Here is a 13,411-nt window from a genome sequence, read left to right as displayed (position 1 = left end):
CGCTGAGCAAGAGCGCCGCCTTCCCCTTCTTCTTCCTCGCCTCCATCTTGCTGGTCTGACCCTTGGTCATGGCGGAAGTTGCAAATCCGAAGAGGGGAAGGAGGAGTGGAGAGGTTGGGTGCGCCGGAGGCGGCGAGGAGGACGAAGCAGAGGCAAGATTAGGTGCGCTGGAGACGGCGAGGAGGACGAAGCAAAGGCAAAAGATCCGACGGGCGTAACGAAAAACCCTCGCCGCTGGGATTTAAATAAGGTTCCGACTGGGCCGCTGGCAGGTAGCCCCGAAATCTTATCCCCCGACCGACCGCGGCGATATCAGTGGAGAAGTTGAAGGTGCGAGAATCGAGGCATCACGCGCTACTCGAGCGCGCTGGCATCATCCCCGCTGAGCGCGCGGAAACCGAAATTTGAGGATCCCGGAAAATCCGCTGCTGTCAGTTGACTGGTCGCGTCAAGAGATACCCTGGGAGCACTCGGTTTCCGACAGTTTGTTCCACAAAGATTTCCACTCGGATCGTTGGTCAGAGAAGATAAAATGGATCGAGGCAGACAACGCCAAAGTCACATCCGTTCCAGTCGGATCCAAACTTCAAGCACCGCTTCGTCGTTCCAACCCCAATCCATTCGGGGACTAATGATGGGGTTATAGTCCTAGGATAGGGTCGTAGGCCTGCCCTGTAAGTCCTACCCAAGGACTACCCCTCATAAGGGACAAGACCCTTAGTCAGTTCCGACTGAATTAAGGAGTCCCCATCATCCAGTCGGCAACAGGTCCTCGACCATCCAGTCGGAGACTAGCATTCGGAGAACATCCAACTAACCGACTGGATGCCACTCGGGACATCGTAACCCCCCTGGAGGGAAACGGTCGTACGTTTCCCTGTGCATTTATTAGCATTTAGGACGTACGTTACCGGTAACATACGCATTCAATCGCCACTACTCCACCCCTGTACCGGAACCGTTGTGGAGGACAGCGCACTCTATATAAGCCACCCTCCCCCTCTGGTGCAGGGGTTAGCAACTCATTGTATTCCATATTTCCACTCGACAACAAGCTCCCTGAGCATTGAGACGTAGGGCTATTACCTCCACCGCAGAGGGGCCTGAACTCATACAACCTCGCCGTAGCTAAGGCTCTGCCCATCCTTTTCGTACCCTACACATCTACTGTCAGGCTTATACCCACGACATTAGTCATTGATTTTGGGTGTGCTCGGATCCAAACTTTTTGGGAACCCCGGGATCCGGTTACGGGAACTCGTCAAAACTCATAGTTTTGGCCTATTTCGGCCAGTTTGTATGCTATTACTCTCTAATTTTGAGTCCCGCTTCGATCCGAACGTTTCGGGGACCTCGAGTTCCGGTTACGGATAACTCATCAAAACTCGGAGTTTTGGCCTACTTCGGCCAGTTTTGTATGCTATTAGTCACTGATTATAGGTCCGCTCGGATCCGAACGATTCGGGAACCCAGGGTCCGGTTACGGGGAACGCTTCAAAACTCGCAGTTTTGGCATTTTCCGTCCGGTTTTGTATGCTATTACTCACTGATTTTGGGTCGCACTACGATACGAACGTTTCGGGAACCTCGGGGTCCGGTTACTGGGAACTCGTCAAAACTCGTAGTTTTAGCATATTCCGACCAATTTTGTATGGTATTTGTGACTCATTTTGGGTCCTGATTGATCCGAACGTTTCGGGAACCCCTGGGGTCCGGTTACGGGGAACTCGTCAAAACTCGCAGTTTTGACCTATTCCGGTAAGTTTTGTATGCTATTGCTCACTGATTTTGGGTTTGTGATGGGATCCGAACGTTTCGCGGATCCTAGGGTCCGGTTACGGGAAACTCGTCAAAACTCGTAGTTTTGGCCTATTTCGGTCAGTTTTGTATGCTATTAGTCATTGATTTGGGGTGTGCTGGGATTCGAACGTTTCGGGAACCCCGGGGTCCGGTTACGGGGAACTCATCAAAACTCACAGTTTTGGCATATTCCGGCCAGTTTTGTATGCTATTAGTCACAGATTTTGGGTCGTGCTGCGATCCGAACGTTTCGGGAACCCCGGGGTCCGGTTATGGAAACTCGTCAAAACTCACGGTTTTGGCCTATTTCGTCCAGTTTTGTATGTTATTACTCACTGATTTTGGGTCATCGTGTGATCTGAACGTTTCGGGAACCCCGGGGTCCGGTTACAGGGAACTCGTCAAAACTCGCACTTTTGGTCTATTTCGTCCAATTTTGTACGCTATTAGTCACTGATTTTGGGTCCGGTGGGATCCGAACGTTTCGGGAACCACGGAGTCCGGTTACAGGTAACTCGTTAAAACTCACAGTTTTTGCCTTTTCCTGCCAGTTTTGTATGCTATTACTTATTGATTTTGGGTCCCGATACGATCCGAACGTTTCGGGAACACACAGGGTCCGGTTACGGGGAACTCGTCAAAACTCGCAGTTTTGACCTATTCCGACCTGTTTTGTACGCTAAACTTATGCTAATTTCTAACCACCTCTCTTGCCTAGTTGTGTCCCCGTCGATCCTTCTACGACGGTTCAACAAGCTATTGTCTCTGCTGCCGTTTAATGAGTGGTTGCGATTCTATCTACTACACATTTCTGATGAGATTTAACGTGGTTTTCAAACTCTGCACTAATGTGATGTGTTTTTAACAGCACAGTTTGAGCAACCCAGATTAATCCTTAGTCTTCGTGGCCGCAATGTACAACACTGGGTTGTGTGTCTCCATTGTAGTACAACGTTAGAGCTGAGCTTCATTGAGGATGTCGGAATCCTAACTCCAGCCAGCAAATGTCTTCATCAAAAGCAGTAAAGAACGCAATTGAATCGAACCATTGCCCAAATGCGGATCTTTTATAAATAATAAGAGACATGTCTGAAAAAATCCTCTATTTGTATATAAGGGCATCCCGGCCAGGTCCAACACCGATGTAATGGACAGGAATACCAACCAACTCTTCTATCCTCTCCACGTACAGACGAGCGGTCTCCGGGAGATCGTCGTAGTCCCGCACCGAGGAAATGTCCTCCTCCCACCCAGGCAGCGCCTCGTATTTGACCTACACCAGCACAGACCACCGTCAAGCCAAGCGAATCACACGAGAGCATCACAAGATGTTCTTCGTTTCTTCGTTACCTTCGTTTGCTCCAAGATGTCGAGGTCTGCCGGGAACGATTCGATCGCTTTGCCATCTTCGGTGCAATATGAAGTGCCCAGCTTGATCTCCTTCAGCCCGGTCAGCACGTCGAGTTTTGTCAGGTTTAGGGATGAGAAGCCATTGATTTGGCAGCAGTATCTGAGCGCGACTATATCGAGCCAGCCACAGCGCCTGGGCCGACCTGTTGTGGTCCCAAACTCCATTCCAGATGCACGGAGCAAATCGCCGGTCTTGCCCAACAGCTCCGTTGGGAATGGGCCAGATCCAACCCTGGTTGTGTAAGCTTTTACCTGCACGTAGAAATATGTTATGTTAGGTTTTGGAAAGGAAGGATGAAGATAATGTTAACCGGTTCAGAGGCAACTGAGCCCACCACTCCAATGATATCGCCGAGGGTTCTTGGAGCAATGCCGAGACCAGTACAGATTCCTCCCGCTGAAGGACTTGAGGAAGTAACAAATGGATATGTACCAAAGTCAATGTCTAACATGGTAGCCTGACCACCTTCAACCAATATTTTCTTCTTCTGCAAGATCGACTCGTTCATGAAATGCACGGTGTCGGTAATGTAAGGTCCCAGACGCTCCGCAAACTTTTCGTACTTCTCGACCTCCTCCTTGAGGGTCTTGCTGCTATATTCAAACCCTTTGAAGCGCATCGCTGCGTCTTTGAGCAGGGTGTTAAGCTTGGCACCAAAGGTGTCCATATGCCGCAGATCAGAGACTCTGAGACCGTTCCTTATGACTTTGTTCGAGTAGCACGGTCCGATCCCCCTCTTTGTTGTTCCTATGAAGGAATTCCCGAGCTCCACCTCTCGAAGTCCATCGACGACTTGATGAAAATCAAACAGAAGATGGGCGCGGTCTGATACCAGAATTCTCCCCTTGCATGAGACTCCATTGGACTCCAGCCCGTCGATTTCTTTGAAGAACCCAGGGAGGTGAACCACCGCCCCGTTACCAATCACACACTGCGTGTTCTCATTGAGGATCCCCGACGGAACGAGGTGCAGCGAGAACTTCTTCCCCTCGGAATTATATATGGTGTGCCCAGCATTAGCTCCTCCCTAAAAAGTAACAGAAAACAACACCCTAACACGTTAGAAATGTAAAACGGGTATAATAACTCCTATTGCACAAAGTCCAGGCAATGCAGTCAAATTAAGCTAACTGGCTACAATCGTGCAGAAGGAACAGTCGGTTAAGTGAACTCAACGAGCTACGATGTCGGAAACAAAACCACTGTAAAAGAACAGAACTCAGTCGACATTCACAGTGCTTAGCAACGGAACTTTGGAATTTACAACATTTTTTTCACAAAGTCGAGGTTGCGTGGTCCCATTTCTGATCGCACCGTTTGCACAGTTCGCCGGACAAGCGAAGGCGTTGAGCGATCTCTGATAGCGTTTGAATGGAGAAGTGTGGAGAAATTGGTCGAACACCATCCGGACAAGACAAACGCAGGCAGTAAGCAGCAGCGAGAGCGCGCGCGAGACAGAGAGTGGGAGACCTGGCAGCGGGCGACGACGTCGAAGCGTTGGGCGAGGATGTCGACGAGCTTGCCCTTTCCCTCGTCGCCCCACTGCGTGCCGAGCACGCCGGCGACCTGGCTGAGACACTCGAGCCGCCCCCGCGCGGCCGCGGACTCCTCCGCGACGGCAGAGACGGAGGCGGCCCTGAGCACCACCAGCCGGCGTAGGCGCGGCGCCGGCGGGCGGGGGCGCGCGGCGGGGAGGAGCTGGCGGTGGGCGGCGGCGGGGTCCAGGGAGACGAAGGCGGAGACGGACATGGCGGGTGGGCGCGGACGGAGGGAAAAGACGATCAGGTTGAATGCGATGGCTGTGGAACCGCCCGCTAGCTATCCCCTTCCACCTCGGCTCAGACTCTGAATTGGCTACGGTTCAAAAAAAAAAAGTCTGAATTCTCTCAGGTTTCAAAAAACTTTGATTAAAAAAATGTTTGAAATGATTTGTCTAAAGTTTTTTCGTAAAAACTGTCTGAACTGAATTGTCTCAAGTTTAAAGGATTCTGGATCGTCTAACGTGGAAACTGTACTGTATTTGTAGCAATGCGCGTATTTAGAAAATGGAAAAACTAAGGCCATGCAATATTTTCATCTGATTTTCTCTTGCTTATATATACTACTTCCATTTGACGCGAGGTTTGGGTCACATCAAATCAAAACACACGTTTTTGGCACACATTGCGCAATTTAGATATGAAGCTATGAGAGAGAGGTTCTATCTGAAATCCAAATCAAGATGCCTCTCTACTCAATAACTGACAACTTGGTATTACTCTAGCAGAATAACAGAGCATATTGCTTTCACGCCAGGGGAACAGTTACCCTATGGACATCAGGATATGAAGAAACGTTCTCAGTCCAGTCTTCGATCAAGGAAACAAATCCGCATTTGGTCACAATCAACCAGGGTGAGCAGAGCACAATGATGATCGATTAAAACAGATCAAAATTTTCCATTCAAGTATCTGAGTACATCCAGTCAATGCAAAAACAACATAAATACCACCACAAGGACTAGTAAAAGCGTATCATCAAAACGGATACTACAACATAGTATGCGGCCGCCTGATGAATTCGGTACATCAACGACGTTTAGCAGAAGCGCTGGACTCAGCCGCCTTCTTCCTTTGCTTGAGCAGCTCGACTTTGCTCTTCTTCCTATCATTGCTAATCTGCAAGGTCACAAACAGTACCGGGTTAGTTATAAATCTCAAAAATGTCATCCGGAATTGGCAGGTATTAGCAACATAAGCAGCATTCGTATCAGAAAAATTAAGGATCCAGCTGAGCATTTGTATGCATCAAGGATTGATTTTGTGGCACTACAAACATGACCAAGAATCACCAAAGAAAAAATGTGCAGAAGGACTCGCTAAGCCGTGGCAAGATGGGTCACCATACGCCCATGGTAAAAAGAGCCACTCTATAAGATGACTAGGTGGTAATAAGTATTATATATACTTACTATCCAGCAATGAACCGACAAGTAATGCACGGGTAGAGAAATAGCAAAGACAAGCCTATGGGTAAAAATAATTTACGAGGCGGATAAAGATGCTGTACAAACGACGTAAGTGGTGTGGTCTCATCAGCCATCAACCTCAATCCATTGGCTAATCCTAATAATCCACTGTATCGGTATGAAGACTTTTCTCGTTTAAATCCACAGAACCAGGCATTAAAATTTTGAATAAAGTTTGACAAAGGGAACAAATGAGATCTCGTTCGAAAAGACTAAACTGTAAACAAGCAAAACAATACAGTACTGCAAGTAAAGAGTAGTAGCTATAGTGCCATAGTACAAGGAGATGTACCTTCATTGCTTCCATAAGGCCTCTCTTCTTCCTGGAAACGACAGACTTGGCAATGTCATCAGCATCCTTTTCAGCTTGTTCAACAGCTGCCTGGGTCTCATCTTCGTCAGCAACATCAGGTGCACTATCAGCCTTCTTATTCGACAAATTAGAGAAAGTGGTTCCCTCAATTTCCATCTTCAGCTCGTCGTGGTATTTCTTCTCTTGCTTCTCCAACTTTGAAATAGAAGGGGGATGGCGACATTACACAAAGTGCATGAATGTGCAAATAAATAAATAAAGACAGAAGTACAAGAGACTTGTATAATGAAACGGGAAGGAGCTCACCTCCCTCTTCTTTTTAGCAAATTCATCATGCTCGGATTTTGCCTCTACTATCGAATTGCCCAGATCTTCATCACCTGGCAGAGGCATAACTTGGTTTTGACCGGCAGATTTATATCTCTCCAAGGTCACGGCATAGTCAGGCATATGACCCTCTTGATCGTTGTCCACAAAAGGAGATAAATGTGGTGGAGGCACCCTAAGATTAGAAAAATCAACATCATCACAGCTGCATGAGTTCAGCTACTTGAAAACATATTTTGAGTAGCATACTTAATAGGCAGTAGACAAAAGCTATCAGTTCAACTATAAGCGTAAAGAAAAAAAATAAGGAAGGCAGACAATATCCTCATTGTTAAATACTCCCTCTGTACCAAAATATATGTCGCTGGAGTAGCTAAACTTTAGCTACTCCAGCGACATATATTCTGGTACAGAGGGAGTAGTGTTTAAACACAATTTGATGAATTTAATGTGGAACAAGCATTCAGCTAAGCTAACAAGTACAACGGTGTCAATATTACATTACACACATCACAATTTTAATGATGCTACACACAAAACCATCAATTAGTTGAGTTAGTTTAGAGAGGGACTTTAAGCACATAACACACAGTCCTGATTCATAACTTCAGGAACAGGAATGTGCATATTTAAGTGATGTCATGTGTATCAGCATATACATATGATACATAACCTGGGAGACATACCTTCCAACAATATAGTCATCTGTGGGAATTACTCTGAGAATGTTTACACAATCAAAAATCCATTGTGGTTGAACATACTGCCTGGAGAGGAAAACATGGCTCTGGGTTGGCCTGTCAACAATCTGCAAAACAACATGACGATACTTAATAGTCAGCAGATAAATACAATGAGAGGGCATGTGTGCACTGGAATGAAGTGGGATGGTATCTTGTGTACAGGAAATCTTGACCAATCTTGATACCCCTGGTAAAAGCTCATGGGCAAGCAAAATCTACCTGATGGGTGATATCTTGATCTGTTTCATCAAATGGAGCTCCTTCTCCTTCCCAGGAAACAGTTCCTCCAAATGCCGGAATTATAAACAAGAGGGACTCCCTAGGAACCTGACAATGAAGAGGAAGATAATAAAAGGATATAAGATATTGAAGCCAAGGAAATTAGTTCAAAAACAATAGCTTTGCAGTAATAATAAATTCACTTTAATACCTCACGACTTAAGTAGAACTTCAGATCTTTGAATAAAGTCCTGCACTCTTTAACGCTTTCCTCCTCTGTATCATCAGCAGTTGATTCTTCTACAAGATGCATTAACGCACCAGGTTCATTAGCAGGTAGCTGATGTTGAAGCTGTGCCAATCTGAGCTCAGACTCGTCAGTCTTGGAGCTCTCTTTATCATTTTCAGTCTCTTTGTCTTCAATAAACCCATTAGACTCTGGATTTCCAGGCAGTCTTCCAGAAGACATATAACGGGACAGCGCATAGAGCTCTGGTACGAACATCAGTGAGAATGTCAAACAAAGAAGATTCAAGAGAAATGTAGAAAAAAGAATCCTAACACAAAACATGGTAACTAGTATGAGCACGAGCACACAAAGGAAACAAACATGCTAGCTAGCATGACTATAACAAGTACCAGTACTTACCAGCAGACAAAGCTTCTAGACGAGAATCCAGAATAGGCGGATAGTTCACATTTATTGAATGGTAAAGCTTGAAGTTCACAAATCCTAGAAGAGTCTGCAGGCAGCACAGGATTTCGTAAAGCTTGCAGTTATGTATATCCGCTTAACTTATTTAGATGGATGTGATACTGCTGAGTAAGCAGGAATGCACGATAACTGAAGAGTATCCACAATCTCGCCTACCTCATAGAATTCCAAAAAGGTAAGCATCACATTGAAGTCGACGTCATCAGTTAAAACTTGCTGGAGAGCATGTGGAGTAAGCCAAGTGATCTTTTGCCCTTGAACTTCAGCCTTCAAAACGTAGTAAAATTATAAACATCGACTATAAATAACTAAATGTGCGCAAAGATACGTGGATAGACACAGCTGCACAAAACCTACCTGGTAGTATATGCCCTTGACAGATATGAATGTCTTTCGCAGGGAATTAGTTCGAGAAATATATGCTTGCCATTCATGGCTTAACCTACAATGTACAAGGATCCCTCCAAATGAATAGAATAGCGCAAGAGAATCACCGTATATTAGTTAGTGCAAAAGAAATCTCTGAAAGAGGCAAACACCAATTTGCATTTGCATGACAATATTCTGACATTCAACACAAGTGGTTCACGAACTAACAAGGTGAGAATATGGATTTTTGGCAAAATCCAGGTATTTCATGGCTGCTGGAAAAACTGTTACAACTTTCACAGCCTCAAATTCTTAAGGTCACAACAAAACAGGCCAGACACAGAAGTGCATTGTAGTTGCTAGAAAGTTGAGGAAGGTCAAACCATGATAACAGAATATCTGGGAACAGGAATCTAAACACCTTGTGGGGGTTATGTGTGTGAGGTTCTGAGAGAGGATTCACTAATCCAGAAGAGAGCATACCTGCGGCAGTTATGGATTCGTTGTACTTGCACACGTTCACCCTCAATGGCAGGTAAAGCCGCAAATAAATGCACCATCGTTAGGCAATCATCCAAGTCTCTGAGAGCATCAACAAAAGATGGATATCTGTACAACAACAAAAACAAAAACACACATGTGAGAGACCAGTCTGGATAAAAGACAAAAAGAATCAACTTGGACTCGCTCATTACCTTTCAATGATAAGTCTATCAAGTTTGTAAGTCGGTGGTCGATTCAACAATCTGTCTGCCAGATCCCTGTTTTTCTTGGCATAAGCCTTTTTAACTTTCTTTCTGTGAACCTTGATTTCTCTGGTAACATGAAATAGCAATCCGATTAGGAAAATCATAAACTATCAACGAGAAATTACTCATCGTAACATACAAAATATATAACTCAGCAACGCCATTGTCATATACTGACGATGTATTTACTCCAGGCAAAAATAAACAGAATACTGCCAATCATACAAAAAAGATAAGCCAGAATTTTCATGAGCAGCGATCAAGTAACCACAGATTGCTAGTCTGTATTGCAGTTATCAAAATGTCATTAACGACGTACTAAATACAGAGGGTCCAAATTGAATAGGTAATGGTTCATTGATTGACTACACTAAGTTTGTTTTGAATTGTTTTTTTTTTTTTGCAGATGGACGCTGGCACTCTAGTGAAACTAGAGCTTCCCACTTCAAGTCACTATTTCCTCTGCCACATGCTCCAATCGACAACTAGCTGACAGTTATCAGGAGCAAATAAATCACACAACTAAGAAATAACTCATTCAGAAAGCTTTGAGATACTTCCACCCTGGTCACCTCAATACATACAAACAAATCAAGAGTCCCTACCAGTAGATTTCCACAAAGGGAGAGCAAGAGAACCCTTTTACAGCCATATCAACCATGTGGCAGACTTTCATGTGGTAAGTACCTGAACTTCTCAATCAAAGGGTCATGCGCAAGGAAGGCGATGTCCTTCATGTGGTAGTAGGTCTTGTGGTTCCCCTCCACCTTCTTCTTGGGCTCCCGGGGAAACACTCCCTTGAGAATGCATAGTTTCCTGCAGCAATTTGTGAAAGAAAAAGAAAAAAGTTAGCCCAAAACCCCGTCAACATCGCATATACAGAATCTACCATCCTAAATTTCTCAGCAGACAATCCCCACGCGTCTGATTAAACGTAAACATCCGCGGCACCGAGGATTTGGCCAAACTGGCAAATTTACTCGCGACAACCGGCCATGAATGGCCCAGTCGTCGCATCGGCGCTGAGTATCAGTAACGGGGAGCGAGAATGGGGACCTGAAGACGGCGAGGCTAATCTGCAGGTACTTGACAGCCTTGGTCCTGGTGATGTACTTGGCGGCGTTCCCCTCCTTCTTCTTGCCCTGGAGCACAGCAGAAGAAGCGGCGGGTGGTAAAGGACTCCGCGAGCGGGCGACACGGAGAAGAAGAGCCTAGGGGGAGGAGAGACGGGGAGGTTACCGCGGGCCGGTAGTGCTTCGGCATGGCGGCGGCGGCGGGAGCGGTCGCCCTTCGGGGAAGGGTGGAAGGAAAACGAGAGAGGGGGATGGGTTTTAGGGTTTAGGGTTATATGGCTGGACCGCTGGAGCGGAGTGCGGTCGGTTCGGTTGTGTCTGCTCCCACGCAGATATTTTCTCTCGTCCGCAACTTGCTTGGCTTGGCTCTCTTAAATAAAACTTCCATTGGTTTCAAAATTTTTTAAGGGGAGTGATCTGCGCCGGCGCGCCGGTCAAAACTTTTGACCCGCCGCGCGGGCCGTCCGATCCATCAACCCCGCGCGTCCGCACCGTCGGATCTCCATGCAACATTTTTTCTTCCGATGCAGCAAAATTCGTCGCGATGCAACAATTTTTTTAACGGTTGCAACAAAAAACAAAAATTGTAGCAAAAAAATTATCTACGTGATCGTAGCAAAAAAACTAATTTGATGGTGCGTGGTAGCAAAAGTCAAACACCGGTTGTAACAAATATCTACGTGGACGTGTATGCAACTTTTTTAGTGAACGGTTGCAGCAAAAAATAATACCGATTGTAGCAAAAATTAACATGGTTATAGCAAAAATAAAAAACATCAATTGTAACGAAAAATTCAACGAACTGGAGTTGCAACCAAACGTATATGCAGCTTTTTACTGAACAAATGTAACAAATTTACACGAGAAAAAATGTTGCATGAAAAACGTTTATATAAAAAAAAAATACACGGTTGCAGCAAATTTGACGAAAAAATGCTGCAAGCATCTGCCAGCGAGGCGCGCCGGGTGGAAGCGTTTCCCTTTTTTAAGGGAAACGTTCTTCATCGGCCGGCGGATTCACACTGACTCATCCGTCGCCTTGAACGCATGACGCGTGTATCGTGTCGGCCCGTGCATCATATTATTCTTTTCTTCCTTATCTGAACAGTGTCACTCATTTCTTATCTGATATGGATCCGCTTTTCTGTCCCATCTCTCTAAGTCTCCACGCCATCGCCCGCCTTCACCACGCCCGTTGCACTACAGGAATCAGCTTCTTTGCCGTCTGCCATCACAGACGGCAAAGACAAAATCCCGGACGGCAAAGACAAAACAGCAGACGGCAAAGATTCTCACGGACGGTAAAATTTATGCGTCAGCCTACGACGGCATAGGACCTTCTTTGTCGTCTGCCCCCCCCAAAGCGGACGGCAAAGCTCTTTGCCGTCAGCTTTCCTTAGGAGCAGTCGGCAAAGTGCTCGAGATGGCAGCCGACAGCCGTTGCCTCCGTTAGGGGTTAACGGAGGCTTTGCCGTCTGCCTCTCCCTTTATCTTTGCCGTCTGCCTCCCCCTCCATCTTTGCCGTCTGCCTACCCCTTCATCTTTGCCGTCTGCCTACTCCTCCCCTCCCCCTTCATCTTTGTCGTCTGTCTCCCCCTCCATCTTTGTCGTCTGCCTACTCCTCCCCTCCCCCCCCCCTCCACTCTTTGTCGTCTGCCTCTCTCCCCCCCCCCCTCCACTCTTTGTCATCTGCCTCCTCCTCCCCCCTCCTCTATGCCCTCTTCTTTGCCGTCTGCCCACCCTGGAGGCTGACGGTAAAGAGCCTATATAGACACCCGAGGATGCACACCTGGATGCCATGTGGCACCTTTGCCACCTGCCAGCTGATGGCACACGTCTTTGCCATCAGCTGGCAGACGACAAAGAGCCCATATAGTATCTTTTTGTTTTATATTATTTCACAGCATATATATATATATATTTGACATCACATTTATATAATTCACCACACATATATGATATATAGTTCACTGCACATATACTTGCCAACACATATATATAATTCACCACACATATATGATATACATATAAATCAATGTACATCCCCATATATCGAAAGAACCAACATACAAAGTATTGCACTGTTTATCCATATATACATATACATACAGTTCGACATTGTTCATCAACTCAAAAGAAAACTAGATGATATACATATAAAGTTCATCCATCGACATTGTTCAACTCCATGAATGCCAACTTCCATGCACGTAGTATATCCAATATGCAAAAATGTGAATAAGAAAGTCAGAAGAAGAACAAAATATGATGTTTTTCAGCTAATTATGTCATTTTTAGCGGAAAACAAGCTAAGAATATAATATTCATGAGCTAACCAAGGTTCTTATGCCATTTTTAGCTTATTATGGCATTTTGGAGCTAAATGGGTAAATTAAAGCAAGGATAATATGAAAGAGGAGAAGAAAGAGGAGGAGGAGGAGAAGAAGAAGAAATCAAGAAGAAGGAGGAGAAGGAGGAGGAGGAGAAGGACTAGAAGGTCCTTGGCCTTCTCCCCCTCCTCCTCCTCCCTCTCCTTCTTCTCTTCTTCTTCTTCTTCTTCTTCTTTCTTTTCATTTTGCCTATTTCTTCTCCTCTTCTCCTCTTGTTGGAGCTAAATTACCTAATTATGTCTTTTTGGAGCTAAATGGGTTAATTATCCCATTTTAGAGAAAAACAAGCTAAGTA

General features: G+C 45.6%; 2 protein-coding genes across 2 annotated transcripts; both read right to left on the bottom strand.

The window, feature by feature from the left end:
* Positions 1-2,848: 2,848 nt before the first annotated feature.
* LOC123447303 (adenylosuccinate synthetase 2, chloroplastic) lies at positions 2,849-5,022 on the bottom strand. Its single transcript, XM_045123895.1, has 4 exons — positions 4,682-5,022; positions 3,546-4,238; positions 3,151-3,462; positions 2,849-3,073 (listed from the first exon to the last, which is right to left on the bottom strand). Exons 1-4 carry the CDS (start codon positions 4,958-4,960, stop codon positions 2,903-2,905), a joined length of 1,455 nt encoding a protein of 484 aa, XP_044979830.1. The 5' UTR covers positions 4,961-5,022; the 3' UTR covers positions 2,849-2,902.
* A 588-nt stretch (positions 5,023-5,610) lies between these two features.
* On the bottom strand, positions 5,611-11,001 carry LOC123447302 (pescadillo homolog). Its single transcript, XM_045123894.1, has 14 exons — positions 10,893-11,001; positions 10,710-10,795; positions 10,341-10,469; positions 9,600-9,719; positions 9,388-9,513; positions 8,893-8,977; positions 8,692-8,802; positions 8,470-8,563; positions 8,032-8,312; positions 7,821-7,928; positions 7,545-7,666; positions 6,838-7,033; positions 6,511-6,726; positions 5,611-5,868 (listed from the first exon to the last, which is right to left on the bottom strand). Exons 1-14 carry the CDS (start codon positions 10,914-10,916, stop codon positions 5,779-5,781), a joined length of 1,788 nt encoding a protein of 595 aa, XP_044979829.1. The 5' UTR covers positions 10,917-11,001; the 3' UTR covers positions 5,611-5,778.
* Between the last annotated feature and the right edge of the window lie 2,410 nt (positions 11,002-13,411).

This window comes from Hordeum vulgare, chromosome 4H (assembly GCF_904849725.1).
Source record: "Hordeum vulgare subsp. vulgare chromosome 4H, MorexV3_pseudomolecules_assembly, whole genome shotgun sequence".
Classification (NCBI taxonomy): Eukaryota; Viridiplantae; Streptophyta; class Magnoliopsida; order Poales; family Poaceae; genus Hordeum; species Hordeum vulgare.
Note: the sequence above shows the minus strand (reverse complement) of the source record. Positions and strands in the feature narration are given on the sequence as shown.

Bases quoted from the DNA above. Each gene is read 5' to 3' on its own strand.
- LOC123447303 (XM_045123895.1), bottom strand. From the start codon at position 4,960: ATGTCCGTCTCCGCCTTCGTCTCCCTGGACCCCGCCGCCGCCCACCGC. The intron at 4,239-4,681 runs GTCTCCCACTCT...GTTACTTTTTAG, and splicing joins ACGTCGTCGCCCGCTGCCAG to GGAGGAGCTAATGCTGGGCA. The intron at 3,074-3,150 runs GTAACGAAGAAA...GTGCTGGTGTAG, and splicing joins ACATCTTGGAGCAAACGAAG to GTCAAATACGAGGCGCTGCC.
- LOC123447302 (XM_045123894.1), bottom strand. From the start codon at position 10,916: ATGCCGAAGCACTACCGGCCCGCG. The intron at 6,727-6,837 runs GTGAGCTCCTTC...TCTATTTCAAAG, and splicing joins TTGCTAAAAAGAAGAGGGAG to TTGGAGAAGCAAGAGAAGAA. The intron at 5,869-6,510 runs GTACATCTCCTT...GTGACCTTGCAG, and splicing joins GCCTTATGGAAGCAATGAAG to ATTAGCAATGATAGGAAGAA.